Source organism: Acomys minous (assembly GCF_964271855.1).
Source record: "Acomys minous genome assembly, chromosome: 19".
NCBI lineage: Eukaryota > Metazoa > Chordata > Mammalia > Rodentia > Muridae > Acomys > Acomys minous.
Window position 1 is genome coordinate 44,540,692 of NC_140499.1, and position 27,115 is coordinate 44,567,806.

The window sequence follows — 27,115 nt, forward strand, 5'->3', positions numbered from 1 at the left end:
GCGCTGCCTGTCTCTCACTCATCTTTATTGCTCTAACAGCACGGGACGAGATCATAGAAGTGTCTAGTCAGTGCATGTCTACACACAGGGGCATCCATTAATGCTTTCAACAATACAAAGAAGTAACAGGCTATTGTTTTCTCAACTAAACATGTGTATAGGTTGTGTCCAAAAAAGCAGATGGAATCAAACTCAGCATTTGAGCAAGTCATTGCTACCTGGCCTTCCTGTGTCTACGGACAAAGCTTTACAGCCATGTCTGTAATCGCTGATCCTGAAACAAGCAGATAAATAATAACTTCATACAATCGCCCCAAGTCTGAGTACACATAATTACACAATCGTTGTCTTGTTCATTTAAATGGGGACATAGGTTTCTGTGCTTCGTTTGGATGGGAAGGAGCATCTGGAACAATTGTGTCACTTCAGAACCTGCCGCTGGCAGAAGAAGCTCGTTTGCCTCTGCGCTGCTAAAGGCAGTGGCCAGCAGAGCCAGCGTTTGTTTGGCTAACTGTACTTACTACAGCATTTTAAGGATTAATCTCATCATTTCTAGGCCAGGGCACATTTCATAGTTAAGGTGGTTTCTCTCTCCAGACCTGAGCATACCTGGCTTTTTCATCCATATTGGAGACTAAAACTGTGTCCAGTTCACTTCCGTATGGTGATTTTCAGATTCTTTTATATAAGAAAAGTTGTCCCCTTTCCCAACGTATGAGGTATGGATGTGGGGGGTGGGGACCTCAGGGTCACTGTATTGTTACTGGCCTGATATGAGCTAGAAAAAGCTAGGGTCCCCATGACCTGTGGTTAACAGGAGGACTCATTCAGCTGTGAAAGGTTTCAAGTTGCCATTCCTTCTCAGGGGAGGGCTTTTTCACACTGGATTTTCCAAACCTGGCTTTCACTCGGCCACTGCTGCTCCATACAGGGTTCTTGCTGTGGGTGGCCGTGCAAAGCCAAAGTCTCTCTGCTGTTGTACACACAGGTTTTCCTCTTTGTCTGCCCTCTTCTCTTCCCCCAAGGTCTCCATCCTGCCAGCCTCACTGGTCAACAGAAGCATCTTCGCTATCTAACATTCACAAAGCGTTCTCCCTTGGGGACATTGTCTCTTTGAGAGTTTCCAGTTTCTTTGAAGCTCAAAAGCATAGCAGTGCCATCTCCTTCTTTTATTGTTTCAGTCTTAATCTTCTGAAGACAATGAATGATTTACATTGAGAAAGGGGCAGCCACGCAGATGAAAGCGCGGCAGCTGGCACTACTGTCTCTAAACACCGTCCTACCAGTGCATGTCTATGCAGGTGAACATAGTATGTGTGAACTTCAATAAGGAAAGGCCAGGCTTGTTTTCCGTTGGCATTATAAGAAGGGTTGATTCCACACTAAGTCAAAAAGCCAAAGTATAATTTTCTGTTTTGAACCAGATGAGTTCAGGCTGTGCCGTATTCCCCAACCATTCTCTTCCCTGGTCCCCTCTCTGCCCTTCTCCCACTTTTTTAAAAAGGCTAACACCCTTCTTAATAAAGCTCAGTTTTAGAAGTTACTGATTCTCCCCGCCCCCTGCCCCACTCACATTGCATTCATCAGGCAGTGCAGGCAGAACGTGCAGCTAGGACCTCTGCAGAAAAGAGAGGCATTTCAATGAGGAGTACTCAAACAACACGGAGAGATGAAAAACACAGCAACTGCTTCTTCTATAGGAAGAATCAAAGCAACCATGAAATTATTTTTTTAACCATGAAATGGTTGGAATTCAGGTTGTAATTGTGTAACTAAAAATTAATTTTAGTTACATGCTAGGATCCAAACTAAGTGCCAGCAATAGTTATGATAACTGTTCATGATTAATGTTGAAGCCTGTCTGCTTTACTTTTGTTTTGGGTTTTTTTGTTTGGTTGATTGGGTTTTTTTTTTCTTTTTCTTTTTCTTTTTTGGTTTTTCGAGATAGGGTCTCTCAGTGTTAGCCTTGCCTGTCCTGGACTCACTTTGTAGACCAAGCTGGCCTCAAACTCAAAGCGATCTGCCTGCCTCTGCCTCCCAAGTGATGGGATTAAAGGTGTGCGCCACCACACCTGGCTTGCTTTACTTTTAAAGAGCCAAGACCAAGACCAAGGGTGTGAAGGCCCCTGCAGCATGGGGGTTTGATGTAATTTTCCCAGATGCTCTAGTCCACATGCTTAGTTTGATGGCTGTAGTTTGGTGACATGTGGAAGAGTCCAAATATACCCAAACTCAGAACCAAAGTCTAATCTACTAGGGTTTAAAACAATAGAATTTGCCATGAAACTCACTACCTCAAATCAAGCTTCTGTCAGACTCAGTGCATGAGATCTTAGCTTATATGAAGTTTTATTCCTTCTCAAGTCTCTGATGGGTTTGAAGAGCACATAGTTTAGTCTTACAATTAAGCTTAGTTGGTTAGGGGTTAAGATGTTTTTAGATCCAGATAGATGTTTTAAGTTAATAGAGATGAGACATGATAGATATGGATTTCCATTCAGAATTTTAGACTCAACAAGATAGGAAAGATGTTTACTTCAAGGTTGCCAAATACGAATAGCCAAATCACTATTAATGTAACAGTTATATAACTCCTGATTGTTTCCTGGTTCTACCTGCTATGTGTAGTTTATTTTATTTATGTGTAATAATATAAATGTATATGTTTAAAAGGAAATATAATAAAAATTTTAAAAAGAAAAAATACAGAGATGAAAATTCTCATTTGTAATTGACTTATTTCATACAAGATGTCATTCTCACTGAACCGTTTTTAATACTGGGTGAGAGGAAGCTGTGGCAGCTGTGGTTGTAGAGGAAGTCCCAAGGAGATGCCATCCTGAGGAACTTTAGTCCATGGGACTTATAAGCCTCCCAACAAATATAGGCCTACCTTGACTTTGGGGAAGACCACCACAGAGAGAGTGCGCCATGGTGGCACCTCAGATCTTTTTGGCAAAAAGAGTCTAATGTGTTCTTAACGATATCCCTTCGGGTGACCAGCCTTTGTGTGAAGCCAAGTCCTCTGGTAACGCTGTTCTGCTGAAATTCCTTTCCAGCTACTTTTGTCCTGTGACATTTTATCTCTGGAGTTAGCTGAATCAGGCTACAGATACCCTAGAAGCAGACTTGTACCACACCATGGCACGTGTCTGGCCCTCAAAGGCATAACTCTTAACATGGTTGTTGTCTCTCTGAATATGACAGAGATGGTGGGAAAGTCTCTTAAGGGAGAGCTGTCTCTCCGTTGGTGGTGGTTTTGTAGCAGTAGCTGTCTCTCGGGTGAAAGCTGTAGTATGTTGTGCCTCTGGTAGACTAATTGCTTGCTTAAACGCAGTGGCGTCTTCTGTGAAATAAGGATAGCAGTGGTGCCGCACAGGCTGTTAGGATGGCGTGGTCCAGGAACCAAGCGCATAGCCTGACGTGTTGAATTCTCAGCTTGTGGCCACTCTTAACGCCCATGCGTGCCTTTCCACACAGGTAGCTCTGTCTTCAGCCACTTTCAATCAGACTCCCTTTACATGAGATGACTTTCAAGCTGCTAACTCTGAGGCTCATTTCAGTGGATTTGTCGTGTGGACCACTCATTATTATTAGTTTTACAATCTTATCGTATCAGGTGATTATCTTGGCAGAGCCAAGGTAATGTGCCACAGAGGGCCTGCCCATGAGACCACCTGAAAATAGAGGAGAGGGAGCAGAATGCCAGTGCGCAGAGCCTACTGCTTCGTTTTCCAGACCAGCTATTGTCCTGACATGCCCATCTGTGCCGCAGATGGATTAGAAAAGAGGCCAGCGGATGCTTTAAGCAGGTCAGACCTAAAGATGATGCCAGTTGGGGTAGGGGCCGACTTGCATCCAAGAGCATCCTCCATCTGTGCTCCATCTGTGCTTCAAGACAGCAGTGACCACAGTGCTGCCTGTGGGAGGTGTGGCTGGAAAGTTGTGCATCCTGGGCGTCATCTTCATCAATGACCTGCTTCCTGTGTTCTTCCCAGTGTGTTCCATGCCTATATGGTTTCTGTCCAGCATTAGGCCTGCTTGTACTGAGGCCCTGAAATTGTGTTACTGAGCTAACGCTCACTGCCGGGCCTCTATCAGACAAACTTACTTAAGGTCTTTCTTGTAAGGGAGTTGGCCCATTTTGTTTGCTTCTTTATACTTATGACTTTCATCCACCTGTGCAGATCTTATCTGCTGGACCTGAAAGAACGGGGCAGACTGCAGTCTGATGCTGTAGGCAACCTTACTTCAGTTCCAGGGAATTTCTATACACAACTGTGACACAGAAAGCAATGATCCTGAGGAAGGTTGTTAGAGTTCAGAAAAACATGGTCAGATAAACGTGTAAATAAAGGCCAGTAAGCACACACTCAGTATTACCAGAGCAGCCCTTCCCAGACCCTCCTCAGGACAGAGCAACTGAAACACACTTGCCTGGTGTGGCACAGATTCTATCTGGGAAAGCAGGAAAGCAAGGTGGAAGGCCACGCCCAGATTCAGGGTACGCTGACCAGATTGGGTTCTATAGCTATGTTCTGACGTCCAGCAAGAATAAATATGTCGTATAGATGAAATATAAATGTTTCACACAGGAGGCACGAAATCACGTCCAAGAACAATCCAGAGAACAGAATGTACCTGAGGAAAATGTCTCTCTGCCTTTCTTCTGGAGCCTTCCCCCAAGGCATTGCTCACCGTGTGTAATTCTTTTGACCATGATCCAACATTGCTTTTCTGTATTAAGATAAATTTTATATGCTATATAAAAACTACAGTTTATTCACAACATTTCAGGAGAATATTTATTGTATAAAGCAAGGTATTTGATACATAAAATGGGGAGAGGAAAAGAGAGCAATATATCTTGATCATAGAAATGGCTTGGTTCTCCTGTACTTAGGAAAAAGATCGGCCCTTCGGCTATCATAGCACATTAATGAAGGCCTTGAAGTGCAGTATCCCTGATTTTGTGTCTTTCCCTTTTCTCCTTGCACACCTGCTTCCTATCCTTTGCTATTCCTTTCCCACGCCCCACAGTTTCTTTCTCTCTTTCCAAAAGAAAACAAAATATCTGTCAGTTTTCCTTATTTTTCATACTTAACATTCACAGAAATGTCATTAGCATGACACTCTAGTAGTATGTGAGTAAGTGTCCCTGGGTGGGTTCAATCCAATAAACTTACTTACTTTTTTTCTTCTTTGGTTTTGAGACAAGGTTTCTCTATGTAGCCCTTGCTGTCCTGGACTCACTTTGTAAACCAGGCTGGCCTCAAACTCACAGAGATCTGCCTACCTCTGCCTCCCAGAGTGCTGGGATTACAGGCATGCACCGTCACATCTGGCTTAAGCTTTCTTTTTGAAAAAAAATGTGTGTGTGTGTGTGTGTGTGTGTGTGTGTGTGTGTGTGTGTGTGTGTGTGTGTTAGCCACACATGAGGCGGGCATCAGATGCCCTGGAGCTGGAGCTATAGGCAGTTGTAAACCACCTGATGTCTGGGTAGGAGATAAACTCTAATCCTCTGCAAGGGCAGCAAGTGTTCTTAGCCACTAGGCCATCTCTCCAGCCTCAAGCTAAACTTTCTTCAATCTATCAAGATAGCTACCTTGGCCAGATGTGGTGGCACACGCCTATAATCCCAGCACTTGGGAGGCAGAGGCAGGCAGATAGCTGTGAGTCTGAGGCCAGCCTGGTCTACAAAGTGAGTCCAGGGCAGTCAAGGCTACACAGAGAAACCCTGTCTTGGGGGCCAGGGGTGAGGGGGGGCGGAAGAAAGAAAAAGAAAAGAAAAGATGGCTAGCTTGGCACGGCTACAAAAATCTGGAATCACTCACCTACGAAAAATGTCACAGTAAAGATCAATTCTATAAATAAGGGTTCTCATAACCTTCATTTCAAAATTATACTTGGATGTCTAACAAAGAGTAGGAAGTAAGGAGGAATTGGCCTGGCTGGAACACGAAGCATAGTGTTCCCTTTGTGGAGATGTGGGCGTCCTGCACAGGCCCAGGTAAGGCCATGCAAGGGCATCGAGAGACAGCTGCCAATCACGGCAGGGCGGATCACCGGGGTGCTGATGGACTACTGCTGACGGCTGAACTTGGATTATTGAACGTGCTTCCACCGTCATAGCCGCTGCTATTGCTCCAGACCTTTTCCGTGGGCCCCATCTCATGACAGCAGGAATTGATGGCTGTCTCTCCCCTCCCCCATTTTATGTATCGAATACCTTGCTTTGTGCGGTAAATGTTCTCCTGAAATGTTGCAAATGAATTACAACTTTACGTAGCATATAAAGCTCACCTTAATACAGAAAAGTTTAAAAGAAGCAAACGAAATGGGTCAAGTTCCCTCACCTTTTCATAGTTTCAGAACTTTCCTGTTACATGTTATATACATGTGCTTTTGTGGACAGAGCACTTATGTGTGAAGGGGTGGCTGTCTCTTTCCCTCATCCCTAGCCACTAGCCTCTCCCCTGTAGTGAGGCTACAGTTTACCAATCACCAGTATAAGGATGTATCCATGAGTAAAATGGCATTCTACCTCTAATAAATCAAAAACCTGTGAACAGAGCAAAAACATCCTGGGACAGACTGGCTCAGCAGTTTCTATGACACTGGACAGCTGGGATGGGGCCTGATCATGCAACATCTGCCACTGCTGATTCTCGTGCCGGCAGAAGTGACAGGGACTCTGTGCTTCCCAGTCCCTAATCTTTGATGCTGAGATTATCACCTCAGTTGCAAGACAGCTGTCCCTGTCCAGTGACACTCACAGGACAATACTGAGCCAAAGAAATAGTCCTTCTCTGCTCTGTATCTGTCTGTGAAAGCAAAAGCCTTTCCCAGAAACTCGTGGTAAACATCCCTGGGTTCCAGGCAGCGCCCAGTTTTCTGCCCAGGGACACAGATATCACTCTAAACCATCTCTTTCTTCCTTGCTCCCTCCCTGATGGACCAGCCCAATCTGGTTTCAAATCTGTGTGCCTGCCTCCATCCCTATGGTTACTGCATTAATTCTGATCTTCATTAACTCTGTTCTGTCTTCACTGTGATAGCATAGGACTGAAAACCCCGCAGTGCTGACTCTTTCTCTTCCTTATGGCAGCTCAGTAGGCTAACAGACAGACAGAGAGCTGTGCTGGCTGGTGTGGCATTGGGGAAAGGCGCAGACCCCAGCCAGGTGGACCCTCTTCCCTTCCGCAGGAGGACCTTTCCCTGGCGGAAGTACCAAGAAGCTAGAATGAGCCTGAATGCCAGCAAGGGCTGGTGGCATGGGCTTAAATGGTATAGAAGTCATTGGTGGGGGGACATCCTTGCCCCGAGAGCACAGAGAAGGGAAGGTCACAGGGGTAGCTCTGTAAGTTCTACTACACGTGCCCACTCGCCATGTAACAGCCGGTAAAGCAGCCCTTCTACGCTACCTCCCAACCTCGAATGTGCCACAGAGAAGAATTCATGCTCTGATTGTATTGGAGAGGTTTAGCCAAGCGGATCCTTGAGACAAAGTAAAAATAGTTGCAGATCAAATTCAACCAATATAAAAACTTAAGGGTAATGATTTCTGGTTATTTGAGTTGCTCTTACAGGATGTTAAAATTGTTCTAGTGATTTCGTTGAGATCATCTTCATACATGTATATATTTTAGGGAGCTTCTACTGTATTAGGTTTCCATACCACCCTTCAAATGGCCCTTAATTTTAGCTGCCTCGCCCCATATTCCTTCCCTGCCCCATCTCCCCTCCCACTCCCTACTTGGTCCTCTTGTTCCAGTCCCCTACACCCATCCATGAATGTATGTTCTACTTCTGTTTCCTAGGGAGATCCATCTGGCCCCTAGTTCCTTACTCTGTACTGAACCTCTGTGCCTCCATTGATTGTAGCTTGGTCAGCTAATATCCACTTATAAGTGAATACATACCATATTTGTCTTTCCAGATCTGGGCTACCTCACTCAGGATCTTGTTTTTCTAGTCCTATCTGTTTACTTGTGGGTTTCATTATTCTATTTTTTAATATCTGAATAATATGCCATTATATAAGTGCACCACGTTTTCTCTATCCATTCATCTGTTGAGGGACATCTAGGTCTAATGTCTAGCTATTAGGGGTGGGCATGCTATGAACATGGTTGAATATGAAGATGAAGATGAAGATGGCATCCCTGTAGCAGGGTCCTTTGGGTATATCCTTTGAGTGCAAGCCCAAGAGTTGCCACTGGCATAGCTAGATCTTGAAGTAAATCGATTCCCATCTTCCTGAGGAACCGCCGCCACACTGTTTTCTATGGTGACTGTATACTTTTGCACTCCCACCAGCAATGCATAAATGTTTTATGTACTCAAATCCTCACCAGCATGAGTTGTCATTGGTTTTATTGATCTTGGCCATTCTGACAGGTGTAAGATGAAATCTTAAAATAGTTTTGATTTGCATTTCCCTGATGGCTAAGGATGTTGTGCTGGCTAGTTTTGGGTCACCTTGACACAACAAGCTAAAGTCATCTGAAAGGAAGGAAAACCCCAATTGAGAAAATGTCTCCATAAGATTGGGCTATAGGCAATACCTGTTAGGTATTTTTTTAATTAGTGATTGATAGGGGAGGGCCCACCCCAGTGTGGCTGGTGCCATCCCTGGGCTGGTGGTTCTGGGTTCTTTAAGAAAGCAGGCTGAGAGTTGGGTGTGGTGTTGCACGCCTTTAATCTCAGCACTTGGGAGGCAGAGGCAGGCGGATCATTGTGAGTTCGAGGCCAGCCTGGTCTACAAAGTGAGTCTAGGACACCTAAGGCTGCACAGACAAACCCTGTCTCAGGGAAAAAAAAATCACAAAAACAAAAAGAAAAGAAAAGAAAAAAAAAACAGACTGAGCAAGTCATAGGGAGCAAGCCAGTAAGCAAGACCCCTCTATGGCCTCTGCCTCAGCTCCTGCCTAAGGCCCCTGCCCCAAGTTCTTGTCCTGAATTCCTTCAATGGTGAACAAGATGGAAGCAGAAACCAAATAAACCCTTTCCTTTCCAAGTCGCTTTTAGGTCAAGATGTTTTATCACAGAAATAGTATCACTAACCGAGAGATGTTGAGCATTTCTTTCAGTGATTCACAAACGTTTGGGTTTTCTCTATTGAGCGGTCTCCATTTAGATATGTACCCCACTTTTTATATTAGGCTATTGGTTTTCTTGGCATCTAGTTTTTTGAGTTCTTTATGTATTTTGGGTATCAGCCATCTAGCAGATGTATAGCTAGTAAAAAAAAAAAATCTCTTCCCACTCTGTAGGCTGAGGCTTTGTCTGAGTGATGATGGTGTCCTTTACCTTAGAGAAGCCCTACAGTTTCTTGAGGTCCCATTTATCAGAGCCTGTGCTATTAGTGTCCTGTTCAGAAAATCTCTTCCTGTGCCAGTAAATTCAGGGCTATTCTCCATTTTCTACTCTATGGGGTTCAGTGTATCTGTTTTGTGTTGGGGTCTCTGATACATTTGAAGTTGAGTTTTATGCAGCATAATAAGTATGGATCTACTTGGATTCTTCTGTGTGCAGCCATCTAGTTTGATCAACGCCATTTGTTGAGAATGCTGTCTTTTTTCCAGTGTTTCTGGCTTCTTTACCAAAAGCCATGTGAGCATAGGTGTGTGGGCTTACGTCTGGGTCTTCAATTCATTCCCATTGACCAGTGTGTCTGTTTTTGTGCCAGTCTTAAGCTGTTTTTGTTATTAGCTCTGTACTGCAATTCGAGGTGGAAGATAGTGATAGCTCCTTGAGTTCTTTTATTTTCAGGATTGTTTTACTTTGCTGGGTCTTTTGTGTTTCCATATGAAACAAAATCCTTTCAGTATCTGAGGGGTTGGAATTTTGATGGGGATTTCATTGACTTTGTAGAGTACTTTTGGTAGAATGGCCACTTTTACTGTATTATTCCTACTGATCCATGTGCATGGGAGATCTATTCATCTTCTGATATCTTTTTTAAGTTCTTTCTTCAGTGTCTTAAAGTTTTTTTTTAATCATACAAATCTTTCACTTGGTTGGTTAGACTTACCCTAAGTTTTATATTATTTAAGGCTATTACAAAAAAAAAAGTGTGGTTTTCCCTGCTTTCTTTCTCAGTTCATCTGTCATTTGTATAAAGGAAGGCTACTGATTTTTCTAAGTTAAGTTTTTATCCAGCTACTTTGCTGAACATGTTTATCATATGTAGTTTTCCAGTGAAATTTTTAGGGTCCTTTATGTATACCATCATATCATCTTCAAAAACCAATACTTTGACTTCTTCCTTTCCAATTTATATCCCTTCGATCTCCTTCAGTTGTCTTACTGCTGTAGCTAAGACTTCAAGTCCTATATTGAAATGGTATGGAGAAAGCAGACACCTTGTTTTGTTCCTGATTTTAGTGGAACTGCTTTAAGTTTTTCTCTATTTACTGTGATGTTGGCTATGGGGTTGCTGTAAACTACCTTTATTATGTTGAGATATGTCCCTAAATGAAATCATCCAAAAATGGGGGACATAGAACCCCAACTAAACATTTGTCACCTAATGAAGCTTCCAGAGCTAGGAATGGGTTACATCTAATTAAATTATTAGCCAAAAGGGTATCACAGGAACCCCAAACAACCCAAGCCCTCACCAAGGCTGTAAGTTGCTCTCCCTAAACTGATGGCAAGGCATCTAAAGCTAAAGACAACACTTACATAATTTATTGAACATGGGGAAGTCTGGCTGGTGCCTGCCTAGACCTTTTATCCCTGTGGGGTAGTGTTCTTGGTACCAGAAGGTACTCCGCATGCTACCAAAAGAGAAAGGTGAAAACTAACCCAGCTAGAAACGCTTTGATCTACAATAGAGTTCTTCTTGCAAAATATGCTGGTGGAATGGTGGCTTGTGGGGGTGACTAATCAATATCTGATTTGACTTAAGGCCTGATCCATGAGTTAGAACCCACATCCAACACTAATTGGTTTCCAAGAACCTGAGACTAGATATCCCAGGGATCTAGGATAAAAGCAAATTTTTACTAAAAGAACAGCAATGAAATGACTCCTAAGTGACTTTGTGCTATACTCACAGACCACACCGCCTTGCTCAGCTGAGGGAAATAGAGGGAGAGGAAAATGTAATCAGATACATTATATGAGAAAAAAATCTATTTTCACTATAATTGGAAAAATGTTTTGACGATATGGAGAGATGGCTTAGCAGTTAAAAACACTGGCTGCTCTTTTAGAGGACCTGGGTTCAATTCCTAGCATCCACGTGGCGGCTCACACAGTCTATAACCCCAATTCTAGGGCATCTGATGCCCTCTTCTGGCCTCCGTAGGCACCAGACACAAACATGGGGCATCACTAACATACAGGCAGGCAAAACACCTGTAAATTGAAAACAATAAAAAAATTTTAATTGTTCTGATAATATCTGAGACTAGGATTAATCATATTCTCTCCCAGTCTTCCCTTCCCCTTCTCTCTCAGTTTCACAACACTTTTTATATCACTATCCTAAATTAACCAACATTTCATGGGCTGGCACTTTCAATCAAGTCAGTTTTGAGTTAAGTGGTGTTTAGAATTGCAGTAGCCCGGGAGAGAGGCTCGGTGCAGGAACGAAGGGCTGAGTTCTGTCCCCAGATCCCACATGAAAAGCAGGATATGACGACCCATGTCTATTACGCTGGTACTTGTGTGGCCCCGTGAAAGGCAGAGATGGGAGAACTGGCCAGAAGTTCAGGAGTCAGAGAAGCAGCAGAAACAAGAGAGATCTTAGCTCAGCAAAGTGTAAGGAGAGAAACTACTGCCCAAAGTTATCTTCCGACCTGCACACGTGAGCTGTGGTGGGCACAGGCACTTGCTTGCGCTCCCCACCTTCTCCAGTCACATCTCATCGTTTTCTTTAACTTAAAAAGAATAGCGCTTCAAACAGAATTGCAGTTGAATATGCTGATTATTATAACTAATCTCCTGTTCATATCAACCTATATTTATTTTCTCTGTTTACAAATGACGTCCTGTTTTCTTTTCTTGTTATTGTTCTATAAAAACTGAAAGATTACTTGCATGCAGTTTCAATTTTTACTAGGGAGTATGACTTTCTTAATGAGGAAGGAACCTTTAAGGAAGACCAATGAGGACGTTTCAACAAGTAAAAGATCTCTCCCTGTGAGGCAAGAGAGTAGTAAATTATGAGTTGGGCATAACTTACTATGCACACATTGTCCATTGACAATAACAGGCAGGACGGAGAGGGAGGCAAAAGACTCTTGGATTCGCTTGGCTTCGTTCTTCTTCACTTCAGAAGAAACCAAGGGAAGCTTGCCTTTGTGTGTCTTGTGTGGGCTTCAGGCAAGCACGTGATCGGACCCTCGCTACCCCACTTCTCTTCTCCCTGTAGGTCTTTCTTCTTCTGTTTTCATAACCTGTTCTTCCCACCTGGGGCAGGCTGCCCTTTTCCTAGCCCCATCACTGCTCTGACTTTCTGTATTCAGACTCGACCTTTCCCGGCAGCATTAGTTGTCACAGCGCCACACGACATGCTTGTTGACATCTGCCTGTACCCCGGGAGCCAGCCCCCACCCTCACCTATACCCGTTTACACTTGCCGTTGGGACTTCTCTGAGACTCAGCACCGGCGAGAGGATGCCAACATGAGCCAACTGTCTAGGCCTTCAAACTGATTTGTTGATTCTCGCCTCATCCTGTTGACCGTGGTGTTTTAAATTAAGAGTAGCAGAAACAAAGTGATTTAGGAGAACGGCGCTGTTCTGGCCTGTTTCAGTGACGGTGTGACATGTTTAAGAAAATGGCCTGTCAGAGTGGATGAGGGATATTGATGTGAAACGTGGTCAGTCGCAGAGTAGCTGGAGTAAAGCTCCCTCCTGGCAAGCGAGGCTTGAATGACAGAAGGGTCTGGTGACCGGGAGAGCAAGGGACCCTCCGTGCGCTGCCCCCGCCTACACTGCTTCTCTTCTGTCTTGCAGGCACTACGTGTTTGATTGCGCTACTGTCCGATAAAGACCTCACTGTGGCCAATGTCGGTGATTCCCGAGGAGTCTTGTGTGACAAAGATGGCAATGCTATTCCCCTGTCTCACGATCACAAGCCTTACCAACTCAAGGAAAGGAAGAGGATAAAGAGAGCTGGTGAGTTTGCGATGCCCCTCCCCCCAAAAGGAAGTCTACCGTCTTGTTTGGTGACCTGGGTGCTTACTTTGGAGAGGTTTTAGGGAGCAAATTCAGTTACCCAGCAGCACACGGGGTCAGTGTGACATGACCTAAATTCCTAAATTTATATATTCCTAAACTGTACATTTCTCATTAATTAACGAGGACCTCATTTGCCACTCTTCATGGCCGAAAATTCCAAAAAGGCCAAGGACAGTCCTTTTCAGTTTAAAGTCTAATTTGCTCACTGGATCCCTGCTCCTTTGCTGCCATGCCAGACTCCTAAAACTCCAGTGTGGACTCCAAAGATATATTAGTGTCTATGCAAGTGTCGCTTCCACTTCCGAGTGGATTAGAAGTGTGTAGCCCTTAAATTTCAACTCTGGAGTGTCCTGTTGGAAGCTGATCATGTTCCACAGAAGCAAACCCTTCCATGGTCTGCATGCTGTCCTTTCTGTCTTTTTGCAGCATCCTCAGTCAGTCTCATTAGGCTCCTTATAAAACGCATGCACATGGCTGGCTCCTACCTGGCTTGCCTTCCTGACTGTAAGCTCTTCGGAGTACAGAACCGACCAAGGTAAATGCAACTGTGAGCTTGTTGGAGACAAGAACTTGATCTTGGTGGTCTCCGTACCTCAATACCCAACTCAGTGACTATCCTACGTGGAGATGGAAGAGCCCACTATTCATTCCACTTGGCTCTCCCCACAGAGAGCCCTCATAAAATATTCTTAAGTTGGTTGAGGTGAAGATAGAGTAAATAGGCACCAACCAAAGACAAATCAGTTCTATAGTGTATCATAAAGTAGTGTAGATGCAGAAAGCAGATAAGGAAAGGGTGGGGGTGGGGCGAGCAGGTCAGGAAGCTGTAGCTTTAAGTATGATGGTCTATGTAAAATCACTAAGGTGATACTCATTTTTGAGATGGGGTTTCAGGTAGCCCAGGCTGGCCCAATTCACCTTCCAAGTCCTTCAATTCCAGGCACAGGTCAGTAAAGTGGTGATGCAGAGACCAAAGTTCTGAGGAGGGTTATTAGACCTGAGAGTGTAATACATGTGGAAGGCAAGCATCCTTCACCCTCTAAGCTGACAGCCCAGTGATGCGCTAGGCAGCAGAGCAGCCTGTGCCCTGTTACAGGTGAAAGCCTGCAGAGTGGCTCTTGGTCATTGCCTGGTAGCTTCTGCCCAATGAGCATAGGAAGTGTGCCCGGTGGACATTGGACTCTTCACAACAGGAAGCTGTGCGCCTGAGCCTAAAAGTGCCGGCTTTTATCAGAGCCCCTCACTTTAGTTCCTGCTTGGGTTGCAGAACAATCCTGAATGAAATTTTTGCTTAGGTTTTCTGTTGATGACATGGAATGGTGTTTTCAGAGCACCCATCAAGCTTTGGTGAGCTCCAGTCAAGATGAGTAAAACACTCTGATGTTCATTTGTTGAGTCACCATCTACCCTAAGAGTCCAGCCTGAGTCCAAACTGAAGATCCAGATAGCGAAGTTTGGCAGGACACAGATGTACCTGGAAACCCCATCTTGGTATCCAGCATGTGTTCTTAAAATGTCACTGTCATGTTATCCTCTGTGCCCTCCCTGCCATGCCTGACACATACACGCCTACTCTACAGTGCTTCCTTCTAGAAGCAGATTTGAACACCTTCTCCAGGACTAAATCTGACCTACACAGTTCTTTCACATAAAGTAGGCAAGGGCATATTTTTTAAAATATTTTTATTCTTTGAAATTTTCATACAAATTTTGATCATATTCATTCTCCTCCCACAACTTCTTCCAGCTCCACCTCCTATATATAAAATTAAATAATAATAAAAATATATAAACACATGAGAGTTAGTTGACTGGTTTAGAGGCTATGGTCCAGCTAGTCCAACAGCAGCTGTCTCACAGTGAAAGGGCAAAGAATCCATCAGTTATATAGTCCATGAGGCTGGTCTTCAATCTACATCAGAATCCCAAAGAAGTAGGTTTTAATACCAGTAAAGTAATGCCTCAGCAGCAGGCAGGTGAACTTGCCAGCAAGAGTGAAGGCAAGCAGGCAAAAAGCAAATTCTTCCTTTTTCCATGTCTAGAAGGTGCAGCCTAGATTTAGGGTGAGTCTTCCCACCTCCGACAATCCAATGCAGACCATCCCTCACGGTCGTGCTCTGCTGTTTTGGGTGTATTCTGGATTTAGTCACATTGACAGCCAAGATTAACTGTCACATTATCTACTAAACTATGGCTTTTTTGCCCTACCGACCAAGTGCAGTTTGTTCTGCTTGTATATCCCTGGATGTGAGGCAGTCCACTGAGAACACAGTGTAAGTACGGAGGACCACAGCCTTCAACTGTTGACATATTCTCTTCTGCCAGTTGCCAGAAATGTCTGTTGAGGTGGAACTTCACGTTCACCTCTCACCTCTGTGCTTGAATTTTGTGAGATCTCACGGGAAGTGGGTGTGCTGTCACCACCATTATGAGTTCATATATGCAGCTGCCTGCTGTTTTCCAAAAAAAAAAAAACCAGTTTCCTTATAGTCATCCACCATCTCTGGCTCTTACACTCTTCTGCCATCTCTGCCTCAGTGATCTCTAAGCCTTGGGCAGAGTGGGCATGATACAGAGGTGCCATTAGGGTTAAGCAGTCTGCAGCCTGTTCTGTACCTGGACCAGTTGTGAATCTCTGTGATAATCGCCCTGGGAGGCCTTAAGGAACAGTGGTGAGTTTTGTCATCTTTGTGTTCATTATGACCGTAGACTTGAAGACATCACTCTTCCTCCTACTTAGCATGACAAGAACTTCCAGCCAAATATTATACATGTTGACCTTTCTGTCTCTGCTGTTTCACTAACAGCATCAGTATCCGCTTCCATTCATGGTGGTCGCTGTGCTAGGAGCCAAGCCTCATGCACCACGTATATACATTTGTATACATTCTGTGAAGGCCATAATGTTTATAATCACTCTCTAGCCAGTAACAGGACCTTCGGAAAGACTTGTGTCCACAGATGCACAGCTAGCGAGTGGTGAGGCCAGAATCAAAACCACGGCTAAACTATAGAGCCCTTGCCCGCTACACCACACTTGCAGGGATTGTCTGACGTTCTGCCCACTGTTTCCTTAAAGCTCACTCCATCATGGCCACTCCCACCCTCCCTTGCTGCAGTGGCTAGCCTACACTAACGTCAAAGGAGCGCTGCCGATGCCAGTCATTTTTTAACAAATGTGACTTCTCTCTCCAGGTTGTCAGTGAAAGGCCTAGATCTTATATAACTTTCATATCCCGAAAAATCCCCTTTTACACAGTAGATATTTAATAAATATCTGGCAAATATGTGAATGAGCAAAGTTCTAGCTTCTTTAGGGAGCTAGAGCTTTAAAGAGCATGGCTTTAGTGGAAGCCAGAGATGGAGGCGCACTTAGGAGGTGGAGACAGGGGAAATCGGAAATTAAAGGCCAGCCTCAGCCAGATAGTGAGATCAAGACTACCTTGGACTAAAAGAGGCTTTCTTTCAAAGAAAAAAAAAGGGGGAGGGAGGGAAGAGAAAGAATATATAACAGCGAGTGAATGTGCTGTCAGGCGCCGTGTTGGGGGATTTCTATGCAATAGTTTCCTATGTTCTCACAATACAATGGAATACATATTATACTCATTTGGCAGCTAAGACAATAAAACATCAAAAGAGAGTAGTATTTCTGATCCAAGGTCATTAAATATGCCTTTAAAATGTGGTTTTCCTTCATCCCAGTTCTGCCTGAGATACCCATCAATACATTAAAGTGACTTCACTAAGTGATGATTTCAGAGATGTCTCCCTGCTTGTCCACTTTGCTTTTCAGCATCTCTTCACGGCTCTCCTCCACTGCGCGTGCTGCAGCTACATGCTGTCAACCACTGCGCTGCCACGGTGTGTTGCTAAAACCGATGCTCTGTGCTCACCCTTTCTCTGCCCTGAATTATAATCCTGCAAGCATTAGCAATGCCAAGGATGAGAGAGAGCATGAAGTTCTACCCCAGGCTCTGCAGCAGGATGCCACTGGCCTTCGCAGTGACAAAGATGAAGGAGGAGTACCTATGGCTCGCCTCACACGGAGCAGGCCGGCTTGTGGTACCCACACAGCCAGACTGTACCAAGTGTGAGAGATATCCACTGGGCGTGCTAACAGGCTCGATCACTTTGTCTTTCCAGGTGGCTTCATCAGTTTCAATGGCTCCTGGAGGGTCCAGGGAATCCTAGCCATGTCTCGATCCCTGGGGGATTATCCACTGAAAAACCTCAATGTGGTCATCCCAGACCCTGACATCTTGACCTTTGACCTGGACAAGCTGCAGCCTGAGTTCATGATCTTGGCGTCAGACGGCCTGTGGGATGCTTTCAGCAACGAAGAGGCGGTTCGATTCATCAAGGAGCGCTTGGATGAACCGCACTTTGGGGCCAAAAGCATCGTCCTGCAGTCCTTTTACAGAGGCTGCCCCGACAACATCACGGTCATGGTGGTGAAGTTCAGGAGTAGCAGCAAGACGGAAGAGCAATGAGCAGCGCAGGGCCTCAGCTGTCCCACCTGGAGGACTCTCAACACACTGTTCTCTTCTTGTAGTAAAAGGTGTGGGGATTATAATTAGGGTCATGCGTCCCAACACAGCACCCCCTTCCCTGACGGCCTTGAATCCCTTCTGAGTGTCGAGCAGAGGGTCTTTCCTGACTGACCTCATTGAGAGGCTGCAAGAGTTTGTGTCCCCACCCCACCCCACCCCTGCCTCCACCCCACTCCCCGCCCTTCTCTCAGTGTTTGAAATGCATACATAGGTAGACATAGATCCCACATATGAGGCAAAAAGGAAGATAGGCCATGTATTCTCCTTAGTGTTCTTTTCATCATCTCTTTCGTGGGTGTCCTCTTGCTCTTGTGGGCAGGGCAGGCCAGTCACCGCAGGCATCACCAGTGCATCACCATGATGCTGTGGTGGCTGTGCCGTCCCTCTGCCTAGAGGCGCTTTCCTCAGAAATGCTTTCCCGTTCCGAGCTTGTGTCTTCACTAGTCCAGCAGCCTGGAAGGAGACTGGCGACACTTTTTAATTATTTGTTGCCAGCTTCTTCGAGACTGCGGGACGGGAAGTCAGTGGCAGCTTCCTGCATACCAGACCTCACCTGTTCCCCTTATGTCGTTAATTTAACAGAGTCAGGGCACAGTTAACCAGCCCTATGTCTGTCCTCGTGGAGTGCAACCTTAGCATTTGCTCACGCCTTACAGTGCGTCCAAGGCAGCCGCTGACTCCCTATGAGACATGAGTTTTGGTCCCACCTTCCCAAGAACCCACAGAAAGGGTCTGAGAGGGGGGTGGAAAGCACATCGCGGTGCAGGGTGACCTTCCATCTTCAGTGAGGAGTAAGGCTGGAATGATTCTCCGTGCTTCTTAGAGAGCTGCTGTCTGCGTTGTAGAGGGAAGCCGGAGGCCAGGGGTCACCAGCTCTTACCAGCTGCTGGCTTCTGCACAGCCCTCCTTTCAAACAGTGTTGGGAGAAACAGCAGCCTAGCATCCCCCACAAGCTGTTCCTGGCCACCATATGTTGGTATTTGGTGGCAAACAACTGGGGCATGCGTCCCAGCCTGAGAAAGGCCTTTCATCTTTGGTTACAAATCTCTGTCTGTATCCAGTAGCCTTCCCCCACGCAAATGTGAGCTGTTTGCTGTAGCTGGCAGGGAGAATAGCAGTCTGGCTGGGAAATCAAGCAAGGCCCCTCAGAGATAAGCAGCACAGTTATCTGGGGCCCTGAATTGCTGCCCTCCCCTTCCTAACACCAAAGTTATGGAGGAGTTTTCCCAGTCTCTGTTCTTTGCAAGTTAATTTATAGAACACATCATGTTATCCTTCTTTATTGACTGAAGCAGCCCCAAACAGACAGGATTTTCACTGTACATCCACACTCAGAGCTTACCTTGTTTTGATCTCTTCGAGCGGGAATTTGTCAGCATGATCTCTCAAGGCCTGCTCATTAGCCATCCCTACCCCCTGGCCAAGCCCTCTGTCCTGCAGCTGTGCACCTTGCTGGAATCCTAGTTTGGAGAACGAAAGATTAACTTGGACTCTTTAGGACTACAAACTGTCTTTGCTTGACTTTTTTTTTTTTTTTTAGGAACTTGCTTTTGTTTGGCTGCATCAAGAATTAATAATGGTTTCCCAGGAAATGTGTTTACTTTTGTATCCTGTGTTTTCAGCGTTGAAATTAGGGTCTTAGTTACTGCTTTTCAGAATGTTGTAATACAAACATACATTCTCTCATGTTAGACTGAAGCACTGCCTGTGGACAGGCACGGACACACCCATGTGTGTTATGGGTCAGTTGGAAGGGAAATGAAGGAGACGGTCCAGTCAGTGATGGCGATGAGCCTGTTGTTCTGGGATGTTCTTGTCCTAGAGTCTGCACAGCCCTTCTTCTAACAAAAGTCCAGATTTCACAGCCCACACGGTCAACTTCTCTTGTTTTTGTACTTGCTTAATGCAAAAGTGTATAACAAGAGGGGGACATTTGAGAAATGTTTTTATTATAAAAAAAATATTGTGGAAAAGAAAAAAAGGAAAGCTGCCAAATTAGTCAGTGGGTAGTCCTTGAGCAAACTGACTGCACTCGTGACAAGACCTTCTGACGGAGGTTTATAGATAACTTGTAAATTTTGCTTTGGAGAAGTAACTTATTTCTAACTATAACCAAATAGAATATATATACATACATATATATGCACATATATATAAGTATTGTATATATGTGTGTGTGTATATCATACTCCGTTCTTGCCTCTTCCCCTGCCCCATGGCTTGTAGGCTTTTTTTAAAGATAGAAATTCTAGGCAAAATGGTAGCAGTTTGTTGAGTAGTTACATAGAAAGCCCTTTACCTTCCCCTTGTCCTCCAGGAATGCTCCCTTCCTGACCCGTGGGGAGTCTGCAGTGAGTTGTGGCCGGGCCCACTGGCCACCCCCCTTCGCTGGCAGCTCAAGGAGGCTGAATCTAGCTGCAAGAGAAATGGATTTGACCGAGCACGTGGAAAACGTTCATAAACAGCACTGCCAAAGCTTTGGGATCGTCCCCAAGGCTGCCCAGACTCCCTACCTAGTCTGAGTTCTTATTGCCAATAGTCCCCACAGTGCCAAATTTCGGGAGGGTTTTACAGTGTTTTAGAAGTAAAGCTGTCACCAGTCCTAGGCCCCCATGAACCACTTCCCTGCTGCTGCTGCTCCCCTGGCAGTTTGTACTCTTCAGGCGGGATGGGGTGGGGATCAGGGAAGGGGATTTTTAAGAAGTCACTGCATCTGCAGTTATGTAATCATAAACTACGCTGACCTAGAACAATCCAAAGCTAGTTCCCAAGCCCTGTATTTTTTTCATGTGACCACCTTGCCCGAGTCCATCTGGATCACCGTTCTAGCCCACGACTGTATGTACTCATTCCTGGTGGCCAGTGTTGCGTTCTCTTCCTTGCTGTGAACTGAAGGGACTGGCCTCTTGAATCTGGTATAGGTCAGGAACATGGCCAAGAGAAAGTTCTAGTCTAGAGCTTGCACAGGCTCTCTAACTTAAGCACGCCTTCCGTCACGTAAGTGTAGTGATCTGGACATCTTGCACAAGTGCAGCGGTTGCACAGGAGTGCTCGAATCGCTATTTTAACCCTCTCTCAAGTGGCTCCGGGGAACTAGCCCCACTGTAGGCTGGGGTATCTGGAGATGCGTGAAGGCTTCACAAAAGGAGGGACCTCGTTTTCCCTTGCCAGGTACACTCTGATTTTCCTGCTTGTTTGTTTCTTCGCCTCATCCTCTTCTTCCTGATTTCAGAGATGTTTCTCCTCCTTTCACACAGTATTACACACATCTTCCTGGAATAGTCATCCAACATTGCCCTTAGTCTGGTACACTGGCACTCCTGACGCAGCTCTGGAAAAGACTGCACTCAGACACCATGTGGGGGCTGTGAACTGTGAACTGTGTGACCTGTGACCTGCCTCTGGTTACGTCATTTTTACCTAGGCTGGGGCCATCTGACCTGCCTCTGGTTAACTCATTTTCCTTTAGGCTTTTGGGCTACTTGGGTGCATATGGCAGGAACAGAGGAATCTAGTGACCCTCAACACAAGGGACCATACAGTCTCATGATGTTTTCCCAAACACATGCTTTCATTGCTAGAGGAGTTGAGGAACCATACTTCATAGTGCAAAATAAATTCATAACCAAGCATCACGTGGGAGAGAAGAAAACACACAGAATCCTAAAACAGGGTCTGTGAGCTGCTTCTTCTTTTCCAGATTAACTTGTTCACAGAAAACTCAAGAGTAGCCTTTCAGTGGATGCCTGATTCCCACTTTGGAATGACTGACGGTACAGGTTGTAAGTCAGAAGCTCTGAGCCTTTCACCTACAAGGCTGGCTTGGCGTAGAAGCAGTACTGACATGCAGTGATTTCATATGGCCAGCAGTCAGCCATCACAGCAGAGGCCCAGCAGCCACGCTTGACACTGTAGCTATGGTCTCCCTCCTTTCCCATGAGTAAGAAGTTCAGGCTCTGCCACCCTGGGCAGTGCTCAGCAGTGCCGCCACAGCCTTCTATTGTTGCTCTGCAGGTAGCTTTGCTTTCCAGATGAAACCAAAATATTTTTGTCTTAACATTGACAGGTGAAAACATAACAAAAAGAAAATGATGGGAACAGGAAAAGTACATACTTGATTTTAATTCGCTTTTGACATTTTAACTGTTTTTTAATGTACATAGGGATGTCACCTGTTAATATTAACACACATTTATTATCTTTCCTCTGTTCCTGCCAGACTCTGAAATCATTTGCAATCTAGAGCTTATATGTTCTGAAATTCATACCCTATGTCACTCTGTTTTTCATAGAGATGGTCAAGTCTGACAGCTTACAAGGCTTGGTCACATTTCTCTACCTTTATTCTCTGCCAAGTCAGTTTTCTTGGGAAGTTGTGTCAGGTAACCCAAAACAATGGGCAAAACATAGATTGACTCTGGGGTAAAGTCACTAATTTAAAATTCCACCCAATATTTTGGGGGATATACAACCTATATAATACAAAATAAAACTAAAGCTAAAAATAGCATCCCTTAAGCTAGGCTATAGAACACAAAGGGCAGGACAGTTGGTACAGTGGGGTCCATAGGTATATGTTTCTTTTTTCCTTTTTTTTTTTTTTGTTGTTGTTTTGTTTGTTTGTTTGGTTGGTTGGTTTTTTCTAGATAGGGTTTCTCTATGTAACCTTGGCTGTCCTGTACTCACTTTGTGGACCTGGCTGGCCTTGAGCTTACAGAGATCTGCCTGCCTCTGCCTCTGCCTCTGCCTCTGCCTCCTGAGTGCTGGGATTATAGGTGTGCACCACCATGCTTGGCTATAGGTACATGTTTCTAAATGTTTCCTAGTACATAAACTTGTAGATTCTTAGTAATGCCAGTGCATTGTCTGTTATTTGTTCGGTTTACCACTGCTAAGCTGTGTACTGTTAAGCCAAGTGTTATAATCATATTATACATTTGGTAATAACTATATATCATACATACAATCTGAGTTAAGGTCACTGAGAAGAGCATATACTATTCATTTTGACAAATCATCCTAGGCATTTTTTTTTTTTTTTTTTTGCTGTTCAGAATTTCACCAAAAATCAAACTTGAAGCAAAGTTAGATCATATTTACAGGCATATTTTCATTTATTCTAGAAGTCTTGTTTAACCACAAAATCTAGTACATCTGCCACATCTAAATGCAGTTTGAAAACCTCCAAGAACCAGAATCCTTCTTCTTTGCACAAGCAGATTATTTAATGGTTCTGGTGGCAGCTTGGGGACCGCAGGAAAATCTACCTGATCCTCACAGTGCCCATGAGGAGCTGTATAAGCCATACATTGACAGAACATTCCAGACGATTCAGATGCTGAATGGGACAGCTTGCATCCTTCCAGACCATTTAATCAGTCCATTCATGACTTAAAATGTGTTCATGCAGAAGCAAAGGGAAAAGCCGTGGTCCAGGAATAGAGTGGTTGGGGTAACTGCAGGGAACTGAAAGTGGCTTGTCTCAAGTGTGGGTTTCCAGATCCTGAGCACGCACAGCTTTCCATAGTAAGTTCTCACTCCTGTACAAAGCATGGTAGAGGCAGGAGATGCCATTCTTAAAGACATTAACTGACACTTTGGAAAGGAAGCCTCATTTTTCAACAGTGAAGGTTGTAAATAGGGTCCTAATTCCCCCTTTCCCCCAATGGAATTTGGTGGGTGTGGTCTCAGCCAGAGCTGCCCTAAGCACGTCACCACCATCTTATTCTATATTCCTGTCCAAACCCTGGATGTGGTTTTTCTCAGGATGGTTGCATTTTCAAAGCAATGGCCCTTTTTATACTTTTTAAAAAGATGCTGAGCGAGATGAGATGGTTAGAACATGCTGGCAAATTTCCAGACGTCAGCTGTCAACAGGGAAAACAGTGACTACCTGGGTGACAACAGGCACTTTCACAGAAATAAACTGTGGGGTAATTTAACGTTCCTCATGTAATACAAAGTCATAGTGCTCTCATAATGTTTAATTAACCTGATAGAACTCATATATTAGACATCTTTAACGTGGGAGGATGATGTCTGATGTCCTCTGTAAATTTTAAGTTTGCCTCAACCTGTGTAAGGACAGATAGGGACTGCTTAGAACAACGCAAAGAATTCCGTCATGTGGGGCGATCCTAAACTCTGGCATCAGGCAAAAATATAATACTTTCATGCAGGTGCCCAGGCTCTATCCTGTAGTCTCTGTGCATTCTTCATCTGGATCCTTTTATATTAAGACATAAAGCTGGGGAAAGCCACACCTTCATTTCAGAGTGGTGGCAGAGCTCCTACGTTCTTAGCGCTTACTATGCTGTTTTAAAATGGTGGCTTTGTCAAAGAGATTGGGGCCATCTTGCCTGTGTCCTCCCTGAGGGAGGAGTGCAACGTTAAGATGTAGAGCATTTAGGGACCAGGATGGGGGTTGGGGGGCAGGACTGCCCCAATGGAGGGACCGTGGAACCCATAGTTGGCTAAAGTCTGATAACTTTTACATGTTTACTGTCCAGTTGTCTTGGGCACTGTCCCTCCCCAGGTCCCTAGACCATTTGTCTTACCTCTGTTTCTACGTGAACATCTTATTGACTATGGATTGTCTGAAGTAGAAGTACTGTGATAATGCATGACGTCACATTTAGCATCTGCACTGCCTTCTCACAGAAGGTGATGAGAGAATGTGGCGGAAGCAGTCCTCAGGGGACAGTGGGTGTGCACAGCCTCAGCAGTGTGGAAACCAGGCTGCCCGTCCTCCAGAGAGAGGGCCGGAAGGAACCTGTGCCATGTGGTTTTTGTTTTTGTTTTTGTTTTTCCTATTTTTGTTCCCAGGAGACTATCAATTGTAATGATCTCATGCCCCGAAAGAGAACCAGGACTGAGAGTGTTTATCATCGGCCTTCCTGACAGTGTGGGTAGCATTGGAAAACTAGCGTATTTCAGGAGTATAATTACTTAACTTCAAATGCAAACAAACATTAAATGTGAGATTTTTTAACAACAACAGCAAAAATGGTCTCATAGCATCTGACATTCCAACTTCTAAACATATGATTTATGTTTTGTACTTTGAACAAGAATAGCAAAATCTATTTTCTGTATGAAGTTAAAAAAAAAAAAAACACCAAAAACTAAATCAGACATTTTTTAACCAAAGAAGCAATCACTTTTAACTTCCACTAGCTCTTTCTTCTTCCTTAGGCTTTTTAAACCCTCATTGAGTTACAGTCCTTTGCCTAGTCAGAGCTGACTGACAAGAAACAGCATCTCACAGTAATATGAAGTCAGCTTTTGAGGATTTTGTTTTTAATCATGAGCACTTGCAAAAGAAACATCACCAATATCTGATATGATTCAGGCCATAGGTGGGGCCCACTTTTTAATAAAGGAGACAGAGAAAGGGAAGGGAGGGAGCTCTCACGCTGAGTGGCGTTTCCTGTGAGTGCTACCATAGCTCAGCGGTTCTGAGCTTGTCCTGCGCTGGCACTGGAAGTGCTGGCTTGTATAAGTTGCTCTTTATATCCATTGGACATCATGAAAGTCTTTGCATTGGCAGCATTGCCATCCTACTTTAAACATCAGAAGGGGTTGTTTATCAGAAGATACCATGATCCATAATGTGTCAGCCATATTTAAAAACCCTTGACATTATGTATAACGATGACCCCACCAGTTGACGTGGCATAACAGCCAGGTCAACCAGGCTTTCTGACGTCAGTCCCCCAAGCCCATCTGTATGTCAAACCCTTGCGGAAACCTTGGTGCACTGGGAGCTACTTAGAGCTTTTCATTTCTACTGTCTATACTTGTCTCTAAGAGACATGAGAAACAAGGCTGCAGTGGGTTTGGGTAGAGCTCTGAGCAGGTGACAGGGCAGCCACCTGAGATGCATGGCGTGTCATTTGGTCCCTTTGATGTGCAGGTATAGTTGGCACTGTAGAGACTGCTGAACTCATGCAATGACTAATTCCATGTTGTATACAAAATGAACAGCTAAAAGAGGAAAAGTAAACACATTAAAGCTATTAAACTGGTTGCTCCTACTATTCTTTTCCTTGAACAAAGCTCATTTTCTATTGTAATGTCTGTTCGGAAGATAACGTGGTTTTGAGTTTTGATGGCTTGGGTGTAGTGAGATGGCAGAAAGTCATGGGTGGAGGACACCTAAACATAGTAGAAGCAAGAGGGAGGAGCAGGTGGCAGTTTGGATCAGGAGTGAGTGAGGCACTGATTTAAAAAAAAAAAAAGACACACACACACACACGTTTGTAAATGCATACAAATGTATGTAACATAAATGCTTATTCCTAACACAGAGGGTGCACCCAGCATAGGATCGAAACAGCCAAACACTGGGCAGAGCATAATGAGATGTGGGAAAGATAAAAAGGAGAGGACAGGAACTCCACAGGAAGACCAAGAATGCCAACTAACCAGGGCCCAGGGGGCCTTACGGAAACTGAAGCACAGTCCACCACGGGCCATGCAGTGACTGGACCAAGGCCCCTACGTAGATGGAGCTGGTGGGTGGCTCAGGCTTCACGTGGGTCCACTAATGAAGGGGAGTGGGGGCTGTCGCTGACATGGACTCTGTTGCCTGCTTTGCCATCACTTCCCCCTAGTGGGGATGCCTCACCAGGCCACAGGGGAAGAGGATGCTCTTGTTCTGATGCGACTTGATGCGCTCAGGTGGGTCGCAGGCATCCCCTTTTCTGAAAAGGGGAGGGGGAGGGGAAAGAGGGAGGGAGGGTGGGACCAGGAGAGGAGCAGGGAGGGGGCTACATCTGAGATGTAAAGTGAATGAATGGATGAATATATAAATAAATATTAGACAATAAGGTTAGAGGAATTACAGACATGTAGGTTAGACAACGTGGCATGACGTAACCTGGAATTATTACAGAACTAATACCCATGCACACAGATTTTTCCCAAGATGCACAGGAACACTGTGGAGTTTGGGAACAATGAAACAGAGATTGTGTGTGTACGTGTATATACTACGCTGTTTTTTAAATATTCTGAAAGTTAAATGCTCAAACATGAACAGAACCTGGCATCTAAATAAATCTCAACCACAGAATTGCTGAATTTAGAATTAAGTATAACCAATTGCATATATAAAGCATAAAAATGTAGCCTTTGATTGTTTTCCTTCCTTTCACTAAAAACATAAACCAAACATATTAGTTCATACTTGTAATCCTACTCAAGAAATTTATGAAGACTCATAAATTCAAGGCAAATCAGCACCTAGCAAAATCTTCTCAGTATGAATAATAGATATTACACAATAGAAACTATTCCTGCCAGGCACAGGAATGGCAAAAAGCAGCACACGCCTTTGATCCCAGCACTCGGGAGGCAGAGGCAGGT

At 44.6% G+C, this 27,115-nt stretch overlaps 1 protein-coding gene across 6 annotated transcripts in view; it reads left to right on the top strand.

Moving 5' to 3' along the window:
* PPM1L (protein phosphatase, Mg2+/Mn2+ dependent 1L) overlaps positions 1 to 25,782 on the top strand; it is a 261,143-nt gene extending 235,361 nt beyond the window's left edge. For all 6 annotated transcript variants that reach the window (XM_084769048.1, XM_084769043.1, XM_084769045.1 and 3 more), the window contains exons 3-4: positions 12,972 to 13,133; positions 17,340 to 25,782. In XM_084769048.1, coding sequence (XP_084625174.1) covers positions 12,972 to 13,133; positions 17,340 to 17,686 — 509 coding nt within the window. In that variant the 3' untranslated portion in view covers positions 17,687 to 25,782. The remainder of the gene's footprint in view (positions 1 to 12,971; positions 13,134 to 17,339) is intronic.
* Positions 25,783 to 27,115: the final 1,333 nt, after the last annotated feature.